This window comes from Nomascus leucogenys, chromosome 3 (genome assembly GCF_006542625.1).
Source record: "Nomascus leucogenys isolate Asia chromosome 3, Asia_NLE_v1, whole genome shotgun sequence".
Lineage (NCBI taxonomy): Eukaryota > Metazoa > Chordata > Mammalia > Primates > Hylobatidae > Nomascus > Nomascus leucogenys.
The window spans coordinates 125,481,330-125,504,356 of record NC_044383.1 but is presented as its reverse complement, the minus strand read 5'-3'; the positions used below and the strand labels follow the sequence as shown (position 1 = coordinate 125,504,356).

General features: G+C 43.5%; 1 protein-coding gene across 1 annotated transcript; it reads left to right on the top strand.

Moving 5' to 3' along the window:
* Window positions 1-2,989: 2,989 nt before the first annotated feature.
* Window positions 2,990-5,380, top strand: CITED2 (Cbp/p300 interacting transactivator with Glu/Asp rich carboxy-terminal domain 2). The gene is made up of 2 exons (XM_003255797.4): window positions 2,990-3,227; window positions 3,685-5,380. The coding sequence occupies exon 2, from the start codon at window positions 3,693-3,695 to the stop codon at window positions 4,512-4,514; it is 822 nt and encodes a 273-aa protein (XP_003255845.1). The 5' UTR covers window positions 2,990-3,227; window positions 3,685-3,692; the 3' UTR covers window positions 4,515-5,380.
* The last annotated feature ends 17,647 nt before the right edge of the window (window positions 5,381-23,027 follow it).

Sequence of the window (23,027 nt, the reverse complement as noted above, 5' to 3'; positions counted from 1 at the left end):
TGGTGCAAAAGTAATTACGGTTTTCGCCATTACCTTCAATGGCAAAAATCACAATTACTTTTGCACCAACCTAAATAGTACTGTGTTATGGCAGCTCTGGGAAACGCATACAACCATCCAGTGCTGTGAGGGCCACAGACAGATCACTCGCTCGCTCACCCAGGTTCACCGGATAAACCCTGGTTACACGGAACTTCTGGGAGCCCTGGGTTACTGTAAGTGCCCCCTAAATGGACTCCCTGTTTCCTGTCTTACTTTCTCTAACCATTCTCCACAGTACTGCCCTGATCTTTCTAAAACCCAAATCTTTCCTATCTCATGGCTTCACAAGCTTTCACCTGCCTCCCACTGTCTTTGAGATACAGCAAAATTTCTCAGCTTGAGGACACAATGCCCTTGACATCCGGCCCCAGCATATTTCTCCAACCTTATTTCTCTCATCTTTGCATTAACTCCTTAGCCATACATTTTCTACCCCACTCCTAATGGGACCAAACTTCCATTCATCCTGAGGCCTCTACTTAGTCACCATCTCCACCGGAAAGCCTTCCCAAAGCCCCCAGGAGGGGGATAGGTGTCCCTCCTATGTGCTCTCCAAAGCCCTTTCCTTCAATGCCTTTGTGGCACTTATCACAGTGTGTTCAAGGCCTGTTTGTCAGTTTTCTCCCTGTGACCATGAGTTCCTATCTTGTTTGTATCTCCAGGCACCAAGAAAGCGCTTGGCACTTGGAGGACATTCAATGGACGGATGAAAATAAATGAACAAAGCATGCCATGTTCCAACCAGCTGGTCCCAGAACCATTTTGTTCTCCTTTAAGGTATGGGGGATGGGCAGGTGACCTTTCCAGGGATTTCCCAATAGTAGGTAGAACCACTGGAGCTGGATGGAGCTCCACCTTTCCTTAGTGGTTGCAAGAGGAATTTAGATTAGACATTCAAAAGCTGTTCCTTGTGTCGAAAGACACTTGCAGTACAAAGAAGGGAAAGTAAACAATCCCGCGATTTTTGAGGTTGGGGTTGACCAATATTTTAGAATCCGTTTTTTTTATAGGAAGTGGCCCCTTCAGGTACCCAAGCCTCCGATACGGTAAACTGCATGTCCTGACCTACAGGTAAGGGTGGTGGGAGGTTAGGAGAATAGGGAATTGTTGCAACTAACAATGCAATGTGTCCTGTGCCCGTATCTCTAAAAAGTAAATATTTTTGAGGTTTAAAAATTATTTGCATGCATGGTTTGCCGGAAAGCCTGGAAGAGGAAAGAAGAAAAGACAAAAAGTAACATTTACAAAAATATGCCTGACTAGGAAAAGGCAGAGGGGTCATAGACGAAAATAATCAGGATTGGGTCTCTTTTGCAAATTCCTGAACGGGGAAATGTATCAGAATTTCCAGTCCTCAAGAAACAGGGCCTTTAAAAGTCTTGTGTGCAAGAAGGGAGAAAAAGACGAGGGGGGCGGGGAGGCGGACTCGCTCTTCGCAGCAGGAAGTCTTCAATGGCTATCGAGTTATGAAGAAACAACTGCCCAGAAGTCCTTATTTGGAGCGCTAAACTCGATTTTACCACATAAAGAGCAATATAAAAGCTCAGAACAGCCCCATCATGGTGTTGGGGAAACAACTCGGCTTCCCCATGTGAGAAAGCCAGAGAGCTCCGACTGGGTAGTAGCCCAGACCTGTGTTAAGGGTTTTATTTGCAAGTCAATGAACCAAACGGGCGACCAGGCTCGTTGTGCCGCGTTGTGGAAGCAAGGTTATTATTATCGCCTATTGCCCCACTGAACAATTTCACTGAAAAGGAAGAGTCCCAGCCGTGTGTGTGCGCGTGGTGCCATACGGGACGTGCAGCTACGTGCCCACCTCCAGAACGACTTTATTTACAAAGCGATTACCATGTTATCTATTTGTTTTCCTTTTCCAGCAAGAGCAGCCTTACTCAGCCCTCAAATTTCTTAATTACAAACCCGTTTGCTTCTAAATCAACCCCAAACCGTCAGGCAGAGCCCGGAGGGAGGCTCTGCAAGTTTGCACACACCCCCACCTCCCGGATCCAGGGCAACAGCAGAAGCAAGTAACTGTGTATGTGCAAAAAGGTGGATCTGGGGACGAGGATCGCTGAGTTTGTTTACAGAGCAGAGACGCCTCAGCTCGGATGCCAAAGCTACCAAGAGCTGCAAACGCAAACTTAGCAGAAGCACACGTACCCCGGGAGCGGCGGGCGGACCCGAAAGCGCGGACTGGAATTCCAGGGCGCGGGAGCTGGGGTGGCCGGGCCCGCGAGCGCGCTCCGTCCACCTGCAGCCGCTGCAGCTCCCCGCCCCCAGCTCCTGTCCTTGAAAGGAGTGGAGGAAAAAAACGCATCTACACGCGGTAATCTAGAGTAGGTCTACCCACTGCCCGTATGAAAACACAAAGGCACAGCTTAGGAAGGCGCGCTCAGGAAAGGGCGCATTATTTGTCCGAGTCTTTAAAACCCAACTCGAGGAAGCACAGCCATTCTTCGCTGCCTGGGGAAGCTTTTGCAAAACCGGGGAGGCAGAAGGGCACTCTGGAGGGCGGGGGGCGCTGGGCGAGTCCCCTTTTCTCGTAGAGAGCTGGCCAGATCGCTAGGTGAGCCGAGTGAGAGAGCTGGGGGTGGGGTAGATCCAGCCTGAGGGGGGCGGTGAGCTCTCCTCGTTCCTATCCGGGCAGGCGCTACCTTCGGGCGGGGCGGCCGGGGAGGATTTCCCCCCTGCCTCGGGGGTGGCTGAGCCAACCTCGCGTTTCTGGGCCGGGAAGAAACCAGAGTCGGGGGTCGACGGGGCGACTGGGCGGCCCCCGGGCCCCGCAGCCTCTGCGCACGTGCCGCGGGCGGCGGGGACGCGGCTCCCGGACCCGGTCCAGGGTGTCCGCGGTGTTCCGGAATCCGCGTCTTGGCGCCGCCCGCCCTGGAGGCTCTCGCTCCGCCCTCCCTGAAATGCCTATATTAACTGTGGCCAAAGCCCTAAGAAACACAGCTCATTGTTGGCAGCTGCCGGGCGGTCCTGCCGAGCTGTGAGGGCAGCGGAGGAGAAATAAAAGGGAACGGCTCCGAATCTGCCCCAGCGGCCGCTGCGAGACCTCGGCGCCGACATCGCGACAGCGAAGCGCTTTGCACGCCAGGAAGGCCCCCCTCTATGTGCTGCTGAGCCGGTCCTGGACCCGACGAGCCAGCCCTCGGTCTTCGGAGCAGAAATCGCAAAAACGGAAGGTAAGAGCGACGGGCGAAGCTGGCTGGGGCTCCTGCCAGCCCAGTCCTCCGAGGGCAGGGTTTGCCCGGAGGAAGAGCGTGAGGCGAAGCTGGGGAATAACAACAGGATGTGCAACAACAGGATGAGGAGGGCTGATTTAATGCCTGAAGTTCGCGGCAGGGCTACGGGGCACTTCCTTTATTAGGCCACTTTGGGGAGCAGAGGGGTGTGGGCTCGGGTCCCCCCCGCCCGATCGCAGGGGAAGGGCTGTTTGTGCAGCGCCCGGCTGTTACGAGTGGCAGCTCCTCCGTGGTGGCTAGCCTGGGTGCACGGGCTGCTAGTGGGATCTTAGGGGTGGTGATTCGCAGCCGACGTGCGCCCGGGAATCCTGGGGGGCAGAGGCGGGCAAAAGTGGGGTGCGCTGTGGTGGGCGACACGTGTGGCGCGGGTCTCATCATCTGCCCTTTTCGCTTCCAGGACTGGAAATGGCAGACCATATGATGGCCATGAACCACGGGCGCTTCCCCGACGGCACCAATGGGCTGCACCATCACCCTGCTCACCGCATGGGCATGGGGCAGTTCCCGAACCCCCATCACCACCAGCAGCAACAGCCCCAGCACGCCTTCAACGCCCTAATGGGCGAGCACATACACTACGGCGCGGGCAACATGAATGCCACGAGCGGCATCAGGCATGCGATGGGGCCGGGGACTGTGAACGGAGGGCACCCCCCGAGCGCGCTGGCCCCCGCGGCCAGGTTTAACAACTCCCAGTTCATGGGTCCCCCCGTGGCCAGCCAGGGAGGCTCCCTGCCGGCCAGCATGCAGCTGCAGAAGCTCAACAACCAGTATTTCAACCATCACCCCTACCCCCACAACCACTACATGCCGGATTTGCACCCTGCTGCAGGCCACCAGATGAACGGGACAAACCAGCACTTCCGAGATTGCAACCCCAAGCACAGCGGCGGCAGCAGCACCCCCGGCGGCTCGGGCGGCAGCAGCACCCCCGGCGGCTCTGGCGGCAGCTCGGGCGGCGGCGCGGGCAGCAGCAACAGCGGCGGCGGCAGCGGCGGCAGCGGCAGCAGCAACATGCCCGCCTCCGTGGCCCACGTCCCTGCTGCAATGCTGCCGCCCAATGTCATAGACACTGATTTCATTGACGAGGAAGTTCTTATGTCCTTGGTGATAGAAATGGGTTTGGACCGCATCAAGGAGCTGCCCGAACTCTGGTTGGGGCAAAACGAGTTTGATTTTATGACGGACTTCGTATGCAAACAGCAGCCCAGCAGAGTGAGCTGTTGACTCGATCGAAACCCGGGCGAAAGAAATCAAACCCCCAACTTCTTCGGCGTGAATTAAAAGAAACATTCCCTTAGACACAGTATCTCACTTTTCAGATATTGAAAGGTTTGAGAACTTGGAAACAAAGTAAACTATAAACTTGTACAAATTGGTTTAAAAAAATTGCTGCCACTTTTTTTTTCCTGTTTTTGTTTCGTTTTTGTAGCCTTGACATTCACCTCCCTTACGTAGTTCAAATATCTAGCTAACTTGGTCTTTTTCGTTGTTTGTTTTTACTCCTTTCCCTCACTTTCTCCAGTGCTCAACTGTTAGATATTAATCTTGGCAAACTGCTTAATCTTGTGGATTTTGTAGATGGTTTCAAATGACTGAACTGCATTCAGATTTGCGAGTGAAAGGAAAAATTGCATTAGTTGGTTGCATGAACTTCGAAGGGCAGATATTACTGCACAAACTCTGCCATCTCGCTTCATTTTTTTAACTATGCATTTGAGTACAGACTAATTTTTAAAATATGCTAAACTGGAAGATTAAACAGATGTGGGCCAAACTGTTCTGGATCAGGAAAGTCATACTGTTCACTTTCAAGTTGGCTGTCCCCCCCGCCCCCCCGCCCCCATATGTACAGATGATAATAGGGTGTGGAATGTCGTCAGTGGCAAACATTTCACAGATTTTTATTTTGTTTCTGTCTTCAACATTGACACTGTGCTAATAGTTATATTCAGTACATGAAAAGATACTACTGTGTTGAAAGCTTTTTAGGAAATTTTGACAGTATTTTTGTACAAAACATTTTTTTGAAAAAATACTTGTTAATTTATTCTATTTTAATTTGCCAATGTCAATAAAAAGTTAAGAAATAACTTGTTTTCTAGAAGTCATTTGGGGGTGGTTGTTCCCTTTGGTGGCTTTTTTCCCCCCGTCTTTTGAGTTGAACACTTTATTGATGAGAGTAAGCATTCCAAAGGATAAATTACAGGACACTAAAACAGGTCATGATGAGCTTAAGCGGAGAGCAGGATTTAACATAATTGGCATAATGCTTCATTGTTATCATTGTAACATGCCTCTTGGTGTGCTTTAATCAAAAGCTGCAAAGTTGTCACAGTGCTTTTTTTTTTCTTAATTGCCATCATATCAAGTGTACTCTAGAGTTAGGTTTGCAATACTCAACATTATCTTTTTCAATGGGCAGGAGGCAAAAAAATCAAGTGTTTCTGTTTATTCCTGATTGAACTACTTAAATGGAGGTAGATTGAAATAATATACTGATTGATTGATGGGGGTGGCATTAAATATAAATCTACTTTTATCTCCAGTGATGAGAGTTTTATTTCTCAGCAAAAGTGCCAAGGATAGGTACATATTTTCTAGCGTAATCTCTGAAACAGTGTCTGACTGGTTCATAGTTCTGAGGAAGATGGGGCAGAATTCCGCCTTGAGGCTTTCCATCTTGTCCTATAATATTTAAAATGTACTCAGGTTGACTCAAAGGTCAAATTACAGTCTTTACAAGATGTTCCCTCTTAAGCATGCCCTGTTTTCCTGAATTCTGAGTTTTCCTGTTGCATGCATGGGATGCAAATCACCTGAAAATTATACTTTAATTTTACCTAGATAGATGTCTTATCAAGAAGACCATAGCTACAACTAAGTGGGTGTCAAGTTTTGCCTTATATAATCAAGCAAAGGAAAAAGTAATATTGTGAAAATCTCAAATTATCCCAGGTGGAAGGAGAAGGAATTTTATTTTGTTTTCTCTTTCATGTTTTCATGGCTTATAATATTTATAAGAGCAACACGCCTACCTTCAAGAAAAAATACAGACTTTTGTACACGACTTACTAGGGGAAGTAAAAAATGTAGGTTGAGGAAAATCTTATAAATAATGCTTTAAAAGAACATTTCATTTAGACTCCGATTCTCATCTTAAATTCCATATTTTATAAGAAATCAGGAGGAGCGGATATTTAGGAGTGTTACAAGAGAGTAAGTTGGGCATAAAGGCTGCTTTAAGTATAATTCAGATCACTTAAATTTTATAATTCTATTTCCAAGGCAGGCCATGTAAAATTAAAATGCCCACACTCCACTGGGTTTTTTATATACCTCTATAATTGACACTTTCTTATTTAAAATTATGTTCAAATAAATATACTGAATCATCCAAAACTCTTTTTACCCTACTTTAAAAGCTGATCCAGATTTCCACATTAATAGTTAAAGCTGAAGTTTTCTTCAGCTAAGACATGTCAATACTAAATCTGCAATCAGCAATAAATCTTTCTGGCTAAGCATTTTCACAGTAAGTTTTCCTTTCTCTCTTTTTTTTTCCAGAGGCTCAAGTGAAAAAATACGTTTGCATACATATTAATACAGCAACTCCAATCCTTTTTCACTAGTGCCAGGAAAAAAGGAAAGTGATTAAATGTATTTTTTTTTTTTCATAAAGAAGCAAAAGAATTGTCTTGCCACCACCCTTCACCATTTACTCTGCCAGGGAATAAGCCACAACACCTGTTCTGTCACTAAATTCCTCCTGCTGCTCAAACGCCGGAACATGTATGTGGAGATGCAGAGCCCAAGGAACTATTATTAGATCTTGAGCCCATCCCTACCAGAACAGAGGACTCAAACAGAGGAGCTGGGCTAAAAAGCACAATTTGTCTTCAGTACAAATACAAATGCTCCCCCACCCCAATTCACTTGAATGATCTCTATTTCATTAAAAACTCTTTCTTGATCAACAATTGAGCAGATTCTACGTGATATCTGCAGGTCTCTTAAGCAGAGAAAAATAACTCCTTGTTTCAACAACCTGATTAATGAAACCTGTACAGTGACCTAGATCACCCGGCTACTGGCAGACATTTGCAAAACCTTTTGTGGTCTTACTTCCTACTAAGTTGCTTATAGCATATGGGGAAATTTGACCTCTGTACCTTGGCTGTTTGTCAAAAAGTTCTAATATGATACAAGAGAGCTTCTGTTCTTTAAGCTTTGCCCAAAAATAGACACTCCATGCTTAATTTTCAAGAAGAGATCAATGATAAGCTGCAGTGCAACCTCATAGCTACATGTCAGAAAAATAAGTCCACATTAATAAAAACGTGTACTTCTGTCTTGTGTCTGATAAAATCCTCGTGACAGTATCTTTGCAGGAGCTGATAAAGACGTTAGAGCTATGGATGGGTCTTTGAAGAACAGTTACCTAATCACCAGTTTATGGGGTGCTGGGCTAGAGCACTAGTAGCAAAAGGCTGACATCTATTGTGAAGTTTATGGTCTCCATGACTTTTACTACTGTAAACGCCTGGGATGGCTATAAATTGATGTCAACATTAAAGGCCAGATCCTTTAGAGAAAAATATTAATCCACTAATCTATTATGGGTGGCCAGCTTTGCAATAAAAACTTTACAGCCCCAGACCATTAGGTGTTTTCGCCCCCTTGTGGAATTTATTTAGAAGGTCAATGAAAAGCTGTTTCCTCAAGAGCTTTTTCGCTTTATTGTTTGTTTTGTTGCCATTTCTGAAGACTTTTTCTTCTTTGAGCAAACAGCACATATTCGAGCAACACATTTTTTAAATCAAAGAAGATTCCAAAATAAACATCCTTTATAAAATAAGAATATTTTACTTACCAAAAACCTTAACCTATGATTAAGTGTGCATAATTGAGATTTGCCTCATATTTGAAAATATGCATTACCTAAGGGGTTTTCTTTTAAAAGTGTAAGGAGCAGTGGTTTGGGCCGATGCTTTAGCCTGTAAACTGAGGGGATGGCAAACCCTCGGCGCCTCCACAACAGGACTGTTGATTTGCAGTAAGGGTAAATAACAATGCATTTGATGGTATGAGGTTGGAAAGGTGGAGGGAAATATCCAGGAATGCAGAATGCAATTATCCACATTGGAATGTGACCAAGCCACCAGCCCTAATCTTGCGAAAGGACTGCAGGATCTTTAATGAGGATGAGTGTTGCTGTCTAATTGAGTCAGTAAAATTTACTTTAAAATAAACCGGGCAGATAACATTGTCTCCAAAAAATAAATAAATTTAGAATTCAAGGAATTTAGGACCCATGCCATTGGCAATTTTTTCCTCTGCAGTGGAATTGTTTTGCTAGCATGAAAGCAGCATTACAGCTCTTCAGAAATGCATGCTTCGGAGATGGTATTTATCATTTTAGGACTGTACCACTATCAACATCAGCGCACCCAGGCAGGTTGAGGCTGAGCCTCCAGAAGAGAACAATAGGTAGCACATCAAATGACTTAGCCAGTGAACCCCTATTATCATGGGCTCTGTTTGTCTTCTCCCCCTAGAATAGAAGGAACAATGGCAATGTCAGAATTTTAATTGCAATGGACTGGCTTAAATTACTTGACCTATTTTTATGCAGCAAGGAGAAAAATGATTCTTTTTTTTTTCCTGGTAGCCATACTTTTAATTTAAACTGGAAAAGGAAATATAAGAATATTTTCCATCAAATAACATACTGCTAATAATTTTTGTTTGCCTTGTAGTGAGACCCACCTATATTTTTGAAAAATATTAAAACATCTGAAATAAAGAACTTCTTCCCTTCCCAGGAAGAAATTAAACTCATAAGTAATGCTAAAGAGTGAGAAAATATTCTAAGAGCGGCTGGTGTGAATTTCTATCATATTTTGATATTTATACACAATGAAAGAAAAGCTATGATAAATAAGTCTGTTGTGTTGAGGAACTGAATCCACGATCCTTGGGAAACAGAAACTATCAGACCGACCTCTTCCATACTGTGTATGAACAAATAATGACTAGCGGCTGGATTCTTATCAGTTACTTCCTTCTCCTAGATGAGCACTAAATGAAGCAGCCCCAGGAGGCAGTTAGCGGTGCTTTTTGAGAATTCAGCTTGGCTAAATCAGGACTTGCAGAGTGAGCAAAAAGCACATGAAAGAAAGATGGACGATGAATATTATTACTTGCTTTATATGTTATTAGTTTTCATTAGGCTGAACTAATCTGAAAGATTAGTGAGGCAGGGGCACAACCAGGGGTGAGGTCTGTGGTTCACGGAATTCCTGGAATTTTCCCATGGTATCGCCATTGTGCTCAGCCCTGAAATCCTTCCCTTTCTTCCCTCTACAGTAGAGTGGTTACTTGATTACATTTTGGGTTGCTGAACAAAGCCGACAGGGGAATCTGTCTCCTGAGGAGCCGGTAGCAAGGCAAGGTTAGCGTGGTGCGCATTGCAGGAGATATGCAAATAGGCGAGTGGCTTTTGAAAAGTTAATAGTGCCCAAAGAATTCTGCCTGTCCATTCCTGAAAGCTGAGTGGGGGGCAAAATTAAGGCTTGAGTGCAAGTCAAACTAGCATAAAATCAGGAAAAGTCAGCCAACTCCAGACTGTCAATATTGTTTTTATGAACACATGCTACAGTGAAGGAGATGGGATTGGAGGCTATTGAAGTCTTTTCTCTTTGGGTTTTCCTATGGACTGGTATAACATCTGGCCTTGTGATTTCCTTAGTCACTAGGCCGCAGAATTTTGTTGTTGTTAGTGGTGGTGGTTTATTCTCGTAACCCACTGGTTTTGGGGTTTGGTTTGGGTTCCGTTGGGTTTTTTGCTTCATGACAGTTGGCATCTCCTTAAAGAGCAAACATATAGGATACTTCAACTGTGCGCACACATTCTTAGATCACCTTGTAAATATGGCCCCGTTGCATGTATTTTGGATAACTCTTGAAAGGAAGATAAGCAAGATGATGACTAGTTTCATATATCTCTCTTTACCCAACGTGTTTAGCAAACATAAGGACGATGAGGCCAGTAGGTGAAAAATGATTGAAGTGACTGTTATGTTCCTAATATGAACTTAAATATCTAAATGTTTCTAAGATCCCCTTCTGACACCATTTTTTGGATCAACAGTTCTCAGCTGGGTAGAGGTACCTCTCAGGATGGGGAGAAAGAAGAGAAAACAGTAACTTACAAAAACATATTCCATACTATATTTGGACAGATGTTTTAATACACATGCTTTTAGTATAACAAAATGTAGAAAGACATTTCAAACTCTTTTTTTTTTTTTTTTTTTTTTGAGACAGAGTCTTGCTCTGTTGCCAGGCTGGAGTGCAGTGGCGCGATCTCAGCTCACTGCAACCTCCGCCTACTGGGTTCAAGCGATTCTCCTGCCTCAGCCTCCTGAGCAGCTGGGACTACAGGCATGCACCACCACGCCCAGCTAGTTTTTTTGTATTTGTTGGCCAGGATGATCGCAATCTCTTGACTGCGTGATCCACTCACCTCGGCCTCCCAAAGTGCTGGGATTACAGCGTGAGCCACTGCGCCTGGCCTCAAAATCTTCTTGACTGATAGGGCATAGATTTTTAAATGGTAAGAAACGCTGTTTAGACTGCATGGGATCAAATCGAAGAAATTTACCCTTCAGTCAACATCTCTTAACAAATCTCTCTGTTGACCATAAGTTTCCTGTGGCTGCCTTGGTTGAGCACTTACTATGTGACAGATATTGTGGTAGGCACTTTACATACATAATCTCATTTAATGTTCACAATATGCTTGCAAGATTCATGATATTCTCCCAAATTTACATAAGGAAATTGACATTTAGAGAGGAAGTCAACTGCTCAAGGACGACTGAGTAGCAGATAGAAGAGCAGAGTAGTTTCCAGACCTAGCTTCTGAGTCAGTGCTCTTTCTAAGATGCAGTGCTGCTGTGATAAACCAAATGACACCTACTCTTAAATGACACTGATTGTAAAATGATCAATTTAATAAGTGATTAAGAAAAATACCGATTACATTACATGAACACAAGTTCTAAAATATATGAATACAACTATACCATGAATTTATCCATACAATCACACACCGTTTCCTTTTGGGATTCACAAGATTCGGGTCTACGCTTTTTCAAATTTGGTATAAAAATTCTTCCAAATTAAGTGTGACCCCTGAAAGTGCAGGAGTAGCCTCATGGTTAGCTGCTTACCCCTTCTTAACGTTTTGACCTCGTTAGCACTTCAAGTCAAATGAAAGAATATCAGTGATTTAAACTGCAGTTTTAGTTTTTTTTTCCATAATTGAATTCCTTCTTGCTGGAAATAAACACTTTCAGAAATTAAGCCAATGCCTTACCCTCCCAATTCTATACTCTATTAAATGAGAATGTTAGTTACTAAATTCTGGCACATAAATATGACCGCTTTACAACTTGCCCCACTGCCTGCCAGCAATTATGTTTTAATACTGATTATAAGATTCAGGCTGATTTCATAATGTTAAGATTTTTTTAAGTATATGTTAGAATAAAGGAAATACAATATTTAGTTACTTTACACTTAACTAATCTTCCTCAATTTATCCAAACTTTCTTGATGCAAATGTAAGCTCACGTTCTGTTACTTTGGTCTTCTATGGAAATGGAGAACTCTTCGATTAATAGTTGTACTGAAAAGAATAGTAGATCAGGAATAAAAAACATAGGTCTAGTCTTAACTCTGCAACCAAATAGCTGTGTAATTTAATCGTTGTTGACTCAAGTTTCTCCATCAGTAAAATGAAGATGTTTAATTAATACATCTTGTATTCAAATTCTCATGAAGAAAACATAAGCCCGTTCCTATCATTTCTCCTCCTCTGAAAAGATGGAGTACAATATTATAAGACCACCTCAAAACCTGTTCCATCATTCTTACCATTACTTTTCCAAGCTCACCGTGAGTCTGTGGATGTGCCACAGACCTGACCCAGTTGTGTCAACTTTCCAAAGGTTGGAATCGTCTCTGTAAATATTCCCTCTCATTGCCATAATGAGCACAAATTTTGGCTACTGAGATTTATCAGCCTGCAAGCAAATACCAAAAGAACTTGCCGCCCTAGGAAATATTTCTAGAACATGACATTGCAAATTTGCTGATGCAGTTGTTTAAATTATGCGTGTGTGTGTGTGTGTGTGTGGTGTGTAACTTACTGGAAATAATTTGATCAATTCTTTATTTCAGGTTCTGTTTTATTTTCCTACAGATTAATTTCACTTTTCCAACCTCATAAATAACAAACTATAACTATTTGAACTCTCTTCCCTTCCAACATCTCTTCCTGGGCCACAATCATTATCATCATCATTAGCATGACTGTTAGTATTATTTACTTTCTCAGAGAGGCAATCCTATATACAATGCTAAATCAGAGGAAGCTAGTATGTGTTGAACACTATAATAAGCAGATACGTAAGAGTTTTCAAGTAGTTAAGAGGCATTTGTCTGTATCCATTTATCTATTTCTCCTTCCCCAACTTTACAACACCACATTCCACCAGTTTGGGAAATCAATTATTTAACTAGATGACAAACTAATAGGTTAGTTGAAAATTGTTAAACAAAAGGAACTGTGTATCATAACACATAACTATCCAGGAAATAATTATAGACTGACATGTCAAAGTAATGTAGCTAAAGAACCATGGTAACATGTTACAAAATATTTGTTTCTTTCATCACCTAGCCACTAGATGGGGCTAAAGGGCTGTAAATTCATATTTGCACTTTTCTCCTGAGCTGCTAGACTGTCATTTCCTTAAAGAACTTGCCCCCATCCCCACTTACCATTTCCTGTTTGTATTACTGAAACATGAAATATCCTATGTGACCTATTTTAACCCGCAAAATTAAAAATATGTCAAGGTCACCCAAATACACTCTGCCCAGGCACCACTGCTGGCTACAGTCTAATAAAAATAGGAAATTGACAAAAGATGTCTTTGAGCAACTCCACTTTTTTTCTTTTTCCTTTCTTTTTCTTTTTTTTAATACTTTAAGTTCTAGGGTACATGTGCGCAATGTGCAGGTTTGTTACAGAGGTATACACGTGCCATGTTGGTGTGCTGCACCCATTAACTTGTCTTTTACATTAGGTATTTCTCCTAATGTTATCCCTCCCTCTTCCCCCCACCCCATGACAGGCCCCGGGGTGTGCTGTTCCCTGCCGTGTCCAAGTGATCTCATTGTTCAGTTCCCACCTATGAGTGAGAACATGTGGTGTTTGGTTTTCTGTCCTTATGATAGTTTGCTTAGAATGATGGCTCCCACTTTCATCTATGTCCCTACAAAGGACATGAACTCATCATTTTTTATGGCTGCATAGTATTCCATGGTGTGTACGTGCCACATTTTCTTAATCCAGTCTATCACTGATGGACATTTGGGTTGGTTCCAAGTCTTTGCTATCGTGAATAGTGCTGCAATAAACATACATGTGCATGTGTCTTTATAGCACATGATTTATAATCCTTTGGGTATATACCCAGTAATGGGATGACTGGGTCAAATGGTATTTCTACTTCTAGATCCTTGAGGAATCGCCACACTGTCTTCCACAATGGTTGAACTAGTTTACACTCCTACCAACAGTGTAAAAGCGTTTCTATTTCTCCACATCCTCTCCAGCACCTGTTGTTTCCTGATTTTTTAATGATGGCCATTCTAACTGGTATGAGATGGTATCTCATTGTGGTTTTGATTTGCATTTCTCTGATGACCAGTGATGTTGAGCATTTTTTCATGTGTCTATTGGCTGTTACATAAATGTCTTCTTTTGAGGAGAGTCTGTTCTATCCTTTGCCCACTTTTTGATGGGGTTGTTTTTTTCTTGTAAATTTGTTTAAGTTCTTTGTGATTCTGGATATTAGCCATTTGTCAGATGGGTAGATTGCAAAAATTTTCTCCCATTCTGTAGGGAGCAACTCCACTTTCTTCCCCTTTTTAACCCTTTCCCTTTTTGAAGTGCTCTCCTGCCTTCCATTTGCTCAAGTGTCAGTGGCTCAATTTTCTGCTCTGCTGGACATTTATATCTTAATAGAGAAATTTTAGAGAGAGAACATTTAAAACTAAAGGAAGAAATTTTGAATGGTAGGATTTTGTGCATCAGTCAGAAAGATATTTGAAGGTCCCTAAGCCTTTCTCTACCTTTTTCTGACCCTGAAATCATTCCTTTTTCCTGTCTCTCCTACCTCTCAAGCCAGTGCTGTTCAAAATCTTATACGAGGCCCTTTGCTCCTACCTTAAATATTGGTGTTTGCCAGACTTCTTACCTCACCTCACTAGTCAATTTCATCTATTCCTAAAGGGCTCTGATACCACCTAGATATTGAGCATTTCAAAACGCAGATGTCCAGTCCAGACCTCTCCAATCTCTGCTTACTACTGAATGAACACACACACGTGTGCACACAGACACACACACACACTCTTACGTCTGATACACATTGAAGTAGAATATGTCCAAGACTGCATTCAATCCTCCCTCATTCAATTCCTGTGTTCTCATTCCTGGTTAGTGGAACTGCTATTCATCCAGACACTGAAACCAGAAATCTAGAACTTTCTTCCATTCCTTCCCTCTTCTTCACCACCAGCCAAGCTACTTAGTTACTACATTCAACAAGCTTGCTGTGTTTGCTGTCCGCCTGCCTAAAACGTGCTTTCCTTCCTAAACTTCCCTTAGGTCTTTGTGAGAATTTGCTTCCCAGATGGCCACACTAATTAAAATGGAAAGCCATCTCCAGCTTCTCCCCATGGCATGCCCTATTCCTTTAATCCTGATCAACTTTTCCCCAGAGCACTGCTAAGGGTGTTTAAAATTGTCTGTAAAGGCCTGGCGCAGTGACTCATCCCTGTAATCCCAGCACTTTGGGAGACTGAGGAGGGCAGATCATGAGGGCGGGAGATCGAGACCATCCTGGCTAACACGGTGAAACCCCGTCTCGACTAAAAATACAAAAAAAAAAAAAAAATTAGCCGGGCATGGTGGCGGGTGCCTGTAGTCCCAGCTACTTGGGAGGCTGAGGCAGGAAAATGGCGTGAACCCGGGAGGCGGAGCTTGCAGTGAGGCGAGATCGCGTCACTGCACTCCAGCCTGGGTGACAGAGTGAAACTCCGTCTCAAACAAACAAAAACTGCCTGTAAATTTTTTGACACTTATCTCATCAAAACAGCATTAGGCCTCTTCCCTGAATCTGAGGTTCACTTATGGACTCTCTTGCTGTGTAACTTTCAAGACTGAGTCAGAAAACACCGCACAGCTTCCCCTTGGTTCTCTTGGGATACACGCCTCTGGAGCCCTGGGCTGCAATATAAGAAGTCCAGCTACCCCAACATGACCATACTGTAAGGAAGCCAGGCCACAGGAAAGGCCATGTGTAGGTGTGTCCACCAGCAGCAGCAGCCAAGGTTCCTAGGTGACAGCCACTATCGACTGCCTCCAGGTGCTTCCAGGGTCCAGCTGTTGAGTGCCAGCAGCTGTAGCGTCTTTCTTGTGGAACCCCCAGGTATCAGACGCTATGGAGCAGAGTCCTTGCACCAGCTCTGAATTCCTGATCCACAGAATCCATGAGCATAATAAAATGGTAAATTTGGGGGATATTTGGATAAATAGCAAGAGCACTTGAACAGCACTTACCACCATTTCACGTAACACATGTTTTGGCCGAGGTGGGCAGATCATGAGGTCAGGAGATCGAGACCATCCTGGCCAACATGGTGAAACCCCGTCTCTACTAATAATACAAAAAATTAGCTGAGTGTGGTCGCACAGGCCTGTAATCCTAGCTACTTGGGAGGCTGAGGCAGGAGAATCGCTTGAACCAGAGAGTCGAAGGTTGCAGTAAGTTGAGATCGCGCCACTGCACTCCAGCCTGGTGACACAGCGAGACTCTGTCTCAAATATATATGTATATAATATATTCTCAATAAATGTTGTTGAATGAATGAATGAATGAACTTCACCTTTCTTGTATCATTCATCTCTTCATCCCTCTCCTGTTGTTTTAGTTCAGAGATTCTTTATTTCTTATCTAGACTGCAATAACTTCCTATCTGGCCTCACTTCCTGCCAATTTACCCCCTACCATGCATGCTTCAAACTTCAGAAAGAGTTGTTCTGAAATATAGATTTGATACTATTGCTCAGGCCAACTGAAATGGTGAATCTGGGCAGCCATGTTTATACCATAACGACCCTGTCTCCCAGTGATACAGCAGATTGGACTGTGGGCAAGTAGCTCTCAGGAAAGGCTAGCACATTGGCTGTCCTGGAAAACTCCAACAAAGAGACAGAGAAACTATAGTCAAAGAAAGCATGGAAGTGTTTTTAGTGAAATTATCTAATATTGACCCTATAATGTCCTTTGGGAGCCATGCACTCATACTGAAGAGCAGAGAGACTGGTTTGCAGAAGTCAGCAGGAGAGTGGAACTCATTGTCTGAACAAAGCAGTAGTAAGAGACCATCTGGCGCTAAATCAAGATAGATGGAGAAGGAAGACACATCCGTCCCAGGCAACTTCCTCGTTTCCTGATTAGTACCCACCATACCCACAGTTCCTGTAAGATGTCTCTATGCCTTTTGTAATTTGTCTAACTTGAGGAATTTTGAGAATATCTATTTTATTACTCTGTGCTATTGCACATGCTGCTCCCTCTGCCCAAAAGGCACTTCCTCATCTTCATTCCTTTGCTGAAATGTCCTTCAATATCCATCTTAAGTATCTTCTTCTCTGAGAAACTTCCTCATATACCTCCCTACTTTGCAGCACCCCTATACCTTATAAATACCTTTGTTTGTATGGATTACGTACACAGTATTACAATTATTTGGTAATAAGCTTCTCTCTTCTACTTTGCAATTATATATATATATATATATATATTTTGAGACGGAGTCTTGCTCTGTCCCCCAGGCTGGAGTGCAGTGGCGCGATCTCGGCTCACTGCAAGCTCCGCCTCCCGGGTTCACGCCATTCTCCTGCCTCAGCCTCCCGAGCAGCTGGGACTACAGGCGCCCGCCGCCACGCCCAGCTAATTTTTTGTATTTTTAGTAGAGACGGGGTTTCACCGTGTTAGCCAGGATGGTCTCGATCTCCTGACCTCGTGATCCGCCTGCCTCGGCCTCCCAAAGTGCTGGGATTATAGGCTTGAGCCACCGTGCCCGGCCTGCAATTATATTTATTAAGAAATTTTTAGCTGCAAATAATAGAAATCCTGATTCTGGCTTAAACCATGAGAAATACATTCATTATCTGTCAAAAGTCAAGAAGGCAAGGGCAGGCTTCCAGGTTGATTAATTCACTGATCAGTAACGTCCACAGAGATTCAGGCTTCTCTCATCTCTCTCCTGGGCTGTCGTCAGTGTTGGCCGCACTGTGGACCGGTGACAGGTGGCATGAGCAGAACTCACGTGACATGTAGGGAAAAGGAAACTTCCTCTAGAACCATGCTTTTCTTCATGTATCATGTCATGGACCAATTTCTGAACCAACCAACCACTGGGATTGGTTTTACCATGGGGTGGAATTATCACAATTGACTTAAATTAATCACCCCAGGATGAAATGGATATTAAACTGGCAACTCCATCACCAGAAGAGTTAACAGCTAAGCAGACCTTTTCTAAAATTTGTGTTTGAAAGCATAGATTTTAAGCTGAAATTGACAGGGACTCTTTTTAAAGTTTTTTTTTTCCAAATCTTCTTCATATAATAAAGACATATATAGCTAACAAAATTATATCATAAATCACTCAAAGAGGGTTTACTTGATTAAGGTTGAAATGTCTTCTATAAGGTGACATTTGTTAATATAAATAAATATCCTATTAAAAAGAAGTATATGGTCATTATGTCTTCATTTCTAGCCCTTCAAAATATGTTTGATATTCCCTTGCTAATATGACTAATAAGTGATTTCTCTGCACCAAGAAAATCATGTACATTTTGGCAGGTGATTAATCTCTGTGCAAAATGAACAGAATCTAATATTTATGAACAAATTACTGATAGCTATATAATCTATTTCCATAATAAATGCACTGGTCCACATGACAAAGCCAAAAAGAATATAAAATTAGCCTGGCAAGATTCAAACACAGAAGATAAGAAAACTCTAATATATGGCCGTGAACATCTTCTGTTCTGTCTACTCATTGCTTGTCCTACCCTTCCACAAAATGCCACTTTTTTACTTTAGTTACATACATTCATGTGAGAATTCCCATAATCCTATGTGCCCTGGGCACAGTCAATGGCTAGAGGTGCCTAGATGGGCCCAGCTGAAACATTCATCACACCTTCATCTTACCCTCTGGCTGCAGCTAATTGGTCTGTGGATAACATTGACCCAAAAGAAACCTTCCCACAGGAGTTAGCTTTTTTTTTTTCTTCATAACTTTTGGGGCACATATAGTTTTTTGTTGCACAGATGAATTATGTAGCAGTGAATTGAGATTTTAGTGCTCCCATCACCCAAGTAGTGTATGTTGTAACTAATGTGTAGTTTTTTATCCCTAACCCCCCTTCTATCCTTCCTGTTCTGAGTATCTATAGTCCAATATATCACTCTGCATGCCTTTGCATACTCACAGCTCAGCTCCCACTTATCAGTGAGACCATATGGTTTTTGGTTTTCCACTCCTGAGTTACTTCACCTAGAATAATGGGGTCCAGCTTCATCTAAGTTGCTGCAAAGACATTATTTCATTCCTTTTAATGGCTGAGTAGTATTCCATGGTGTATATACCACATTTTCTTTATCCACTCATTAGTCAGTGGGCACTTAGGTTAGTTCCACATCTTTGCAATTGTGAATTGGGCTTCTATAAACATGCACGTGCAAAGATTCTTTTCATTTAATGACTTCTTTTCCTCTGGGTAGATACTTAGTAGTGGGGCTGTTGGATCAAATGGTAGATCTACTTTTAGTTCTTTAAGGAATCTCCACACTGTTTTCCATAGAGGTTGTACTAATTTACATTCCCATCAGCACTGCATAAAAGTTCCTTTTTCCCCATATCCATAGCAATATCTGTTGCTTTTGACTTTTTAATAATGGCCATTCTTGAAGGAGTAAGGTGGTATTGCAATTGCACTGTGGTTTTAATTTGCATTCCTCCCCCTCCCCCTGGAGCGTTTAACTTGACAACAGAGAGATCAAGTTTTAAGTCCTCTCTAGTGATGAAACTATGAGCCTGTAAACTGCTGTTAGCCATACTTCCAGCAGTGTGGAAGAAGTGAGTGTAGGAGAATACATACTCTGTTCATCTGTATTCACACTGCTAAGAAGATATACCCGAGACTGGGTAATTTATACAGGAAAGAAGTTTGAGTCACAGTTCAGCATGGCTATGGAGGCCTCAGGAAACTTACAATCATGGCAGAAGAGGAAGGAAACACGTCCTTCTTCACGTGGTGGCAGAGAGAACCATCAGATCTCACGAGAACTCACTGAACTATCACAAGAATAGCATGGAGGTAATTACCCCCATGATTCAATGACCTCCCACCAGGTCCCTCCCACAACACATAGGGATTATGGGAACTACAATTCTAGATGAGATTTGGATGGTGACACAGCCAAACCATATTAACAGACAATATGAAGAAAGAAGCAGAGACAAAAAGGTGATCTGTTACTATCTGAGTCCCTGAGGTCTAGGTGCAACTTTGCCCTTCCTGAAGTTTGGTTACGAGAGACAATACAATTTTCCCTTCCAGAACTAATTTGAATTGTGATCAAACACATGAAACAAAATTATCTTGGCTAATCATACTAATACTAACACAACTTTCATCTCCACTGTATTTTGTTTGTTTGCTTGCTTGCTTTTAAATGTTTTCCTGAAGTATATGTTTGGGAGGAACTTCTATTTCATGTATACTTTCTTTTTTTTTTTTTTTTTGAGATGGAGTCTTGCTCTGTCACCCAGGCTGGAGTGCAGTGGCGCAATCTCGGCTCACTGCAAGCTCCGCCTCCCGGGTTCACACCATTCTCCTGCCTCAGCCTCTCCGAGTAGCTGGCATTACAGGCGCCCGCCACCACGCCCGGCTAACTTTTTTTTTTTTTTTTGTATTTTTAGTAGAGATGAGGTTTCACCGTGGTCTCGATCTCCTGACCTCGTGATCCGCCCTCCTCGGCCTCCCAAAGTGCTGGGATTACAAGCGTGAGCCACCGCACCTGGCCTATTTCATGTATACTTTCAAAAGTCACTTAAAAATGATCTTTTCAGGAAACAGTATGAGAGAGATAACATGTCTTTATTAAAATTCACTTTTTTCCTCCTTGGATGAGGCTTCTAGCATTGTCTTGCACCAATATTACAGTAAGTAATGGACATTGTGAAGTGCTGCTCATATCCCCCTTCAGGACTGAAGAACTTCTTTCCTCCATTACTGGGAATACTGTCAGCAAATGGCCCTCAACTGACACCGTCTTTTGGAATTTCCTCACCACCTTGCTCAAGGTCACACCCCTTCTGGAGGCAGCCTGCCTCCAGTGTCTGGAATAAAGGCCTGGCTCTCTCGTCAAGTTGGGACAACTCTGGGAGGCCATCCTAGCTTCAGAGCTTCCCATGGATGAACTGAGGACTTTCTTGAGGCTGCACTGAAGTTCATCTTCTGCCCAATCTGTCCTTCTGCTTCTTTCCACAGGCATTGCTTCCAAGACCACTCCCAATCCACTCCCAGCATTCTAATCTTCATCTCAGGGGCAGCCCCTCCTAAAGAACTCAACCAGCAGCACAACACTTTAAAAATCATCAAACTGGGCCAGGTGTGGTGGCTCACGCCTGTAATCCCAGCACTTTAGGAGGCCGAGGCAGGTAGATCACGAGGTCAAGAGATCAAGACAATCCTGGCCAACATGGTGAAACTCCATCTCTACTAAAAATACAAAAAGTAGCCGGGTGTGGTGGTGCGTGCCTGTAGTCCCAAATACTTGGGAGGCTGAGGCAGGAGAATCACTTGAGGTGGAGGTTGCAGTGAGCCGAGATCACGCCACTGCACTCCAGCCTGGGTGACAGAGCGAGACTCCGTCTAAAAAAAAAAAAATAATCCAACTGTGAAAATATTACGAGGTCCCCTAAGAATGGCTCCTTAAATTTTCTTAGCACTCTGCTAAGCATTGCAGAGGACAGAACAGAGGTATGAGGTATGTGCCGTGCCCTTAAGGAGCTCACAGTCTCACTGGAGACATACAGCTTAAGAAGGCATCTTCATACAGCTCAGCAGTGTGCTCAGATGAGGAAGGCTAAAAGGAAGCCAAAATTAGTGCAGAGTAGGTCATACATAAATAATGAATGAATGAATGTGTTAATTACTTAATAAGAAGAGATCTATGTGAGCTCAGATAGACGATAACATTTATTTGAGGCCAAGGTGCATTTGCCACTGCCATTTTTCTTTTATTCATTAACCCAGTGCAGTACGGTTCTCCCAGTGGCCTTGAACCAACCCAGTTTTCCCCACTTTCTCACTTTTAGTTCTTAAGAATAACTGTAGGCCAGGCGTGGTGGCTCACACCTGTAATCCCAGCACTTTGGGAGGCCAAGGCAGGTGGATCACGAGGTCAACAGATCGAGACCATCCTGGCCAACATGGTGAAACCCCGTCTGTACTAAAAATACAAAAATTAGATGGGCATGGTGGTGCACACACCTGTAGTCCCAGCTACTCGGGAGGCTGAGGTGGGAGAATCGCTTGAACCTGGGAGGAAGAGGTTGCAGTGAGCCAGGATCGCACCACTGCACTCCAGCCTGGTGACAGAGTGAGACTCCATATGAAAAAAAAAAGGAATAACTGTAGAAGCCAGCTGCAGTGGCTCGCACCTATAATCCCAGCTACTAGGGAGGCTGAGATGGGAGGATCACTTGAGCCTAGGAATTCCAGGCTGCAGTGAGCCTGGGTGATAGAGACCCCATTTAAAAACAAAAAGAATAGCTGTAGAATGCACTGGGAATGCACATCCTGAGGCAAGGAAGAACTGGCCAGAACAGCTCAGTCTCTGTTCCTTCCCCCTCCCTCTTTGACAAAGGATGCTTTAGCCCAGCAAGTCACATTACCCTGAACTATAAAACCCAAGGCAGTTGCTCTCCAGACTTCCTCAGCTGTGATGCAGGTTGGATTCCTGCAGATAAGAGTCCATCTGCCCTAGGTAGCTTTCCTGAGTCCTGAGAGACCAGCTTGCCCTGAATCCTAGGCATCTGTTGTCCCTTGCTGCCTATCTGTGAGTAATAAACCCGCTTCATAAAACTTGTGCATGCGAGTGTTCTGTCTTGCTGGACTCAGGCAAGTAGTAAAAGCGCGGTCCAAGATGCAGTGGGCTGAAGTGGAAACCAGCACACGGTGAGCCTGCTTTGCACCCATTGCTTACTTTTCACAACAAAATATAAAATAACTAACCCAAGGAAACACAAGATCCTACTAGAAGCTCTGCTTTAGTTTGGGACAGGTCCCAAGAAAAAGAGCCTGCCCTTTTCCCATGTTCCAGAACCTCACCTCTCATTCACTCTCTGAATGGCCAAGGTGGACCAAAGCTGTTGTCACCCCAAAAATAACCTGTGAAGAAAGAGAGCTATTCTACAGCCAGTAATGATTGTAACATTGGTAATAATATCTTACATCAATATAGTATTTTATTGTCTCTGAACTGTGCCTTACTTGCTCCTCAC

Bases quoted from the DNA above. Each gene is read 5' to 3' on its own strand.
- CITED2 (XM_003255797.4), top strand. From the start codon at position 3,693: ATGGCAGACCATATGATGGCCATGAACCACGGGCGCTTCCCCGACGGC.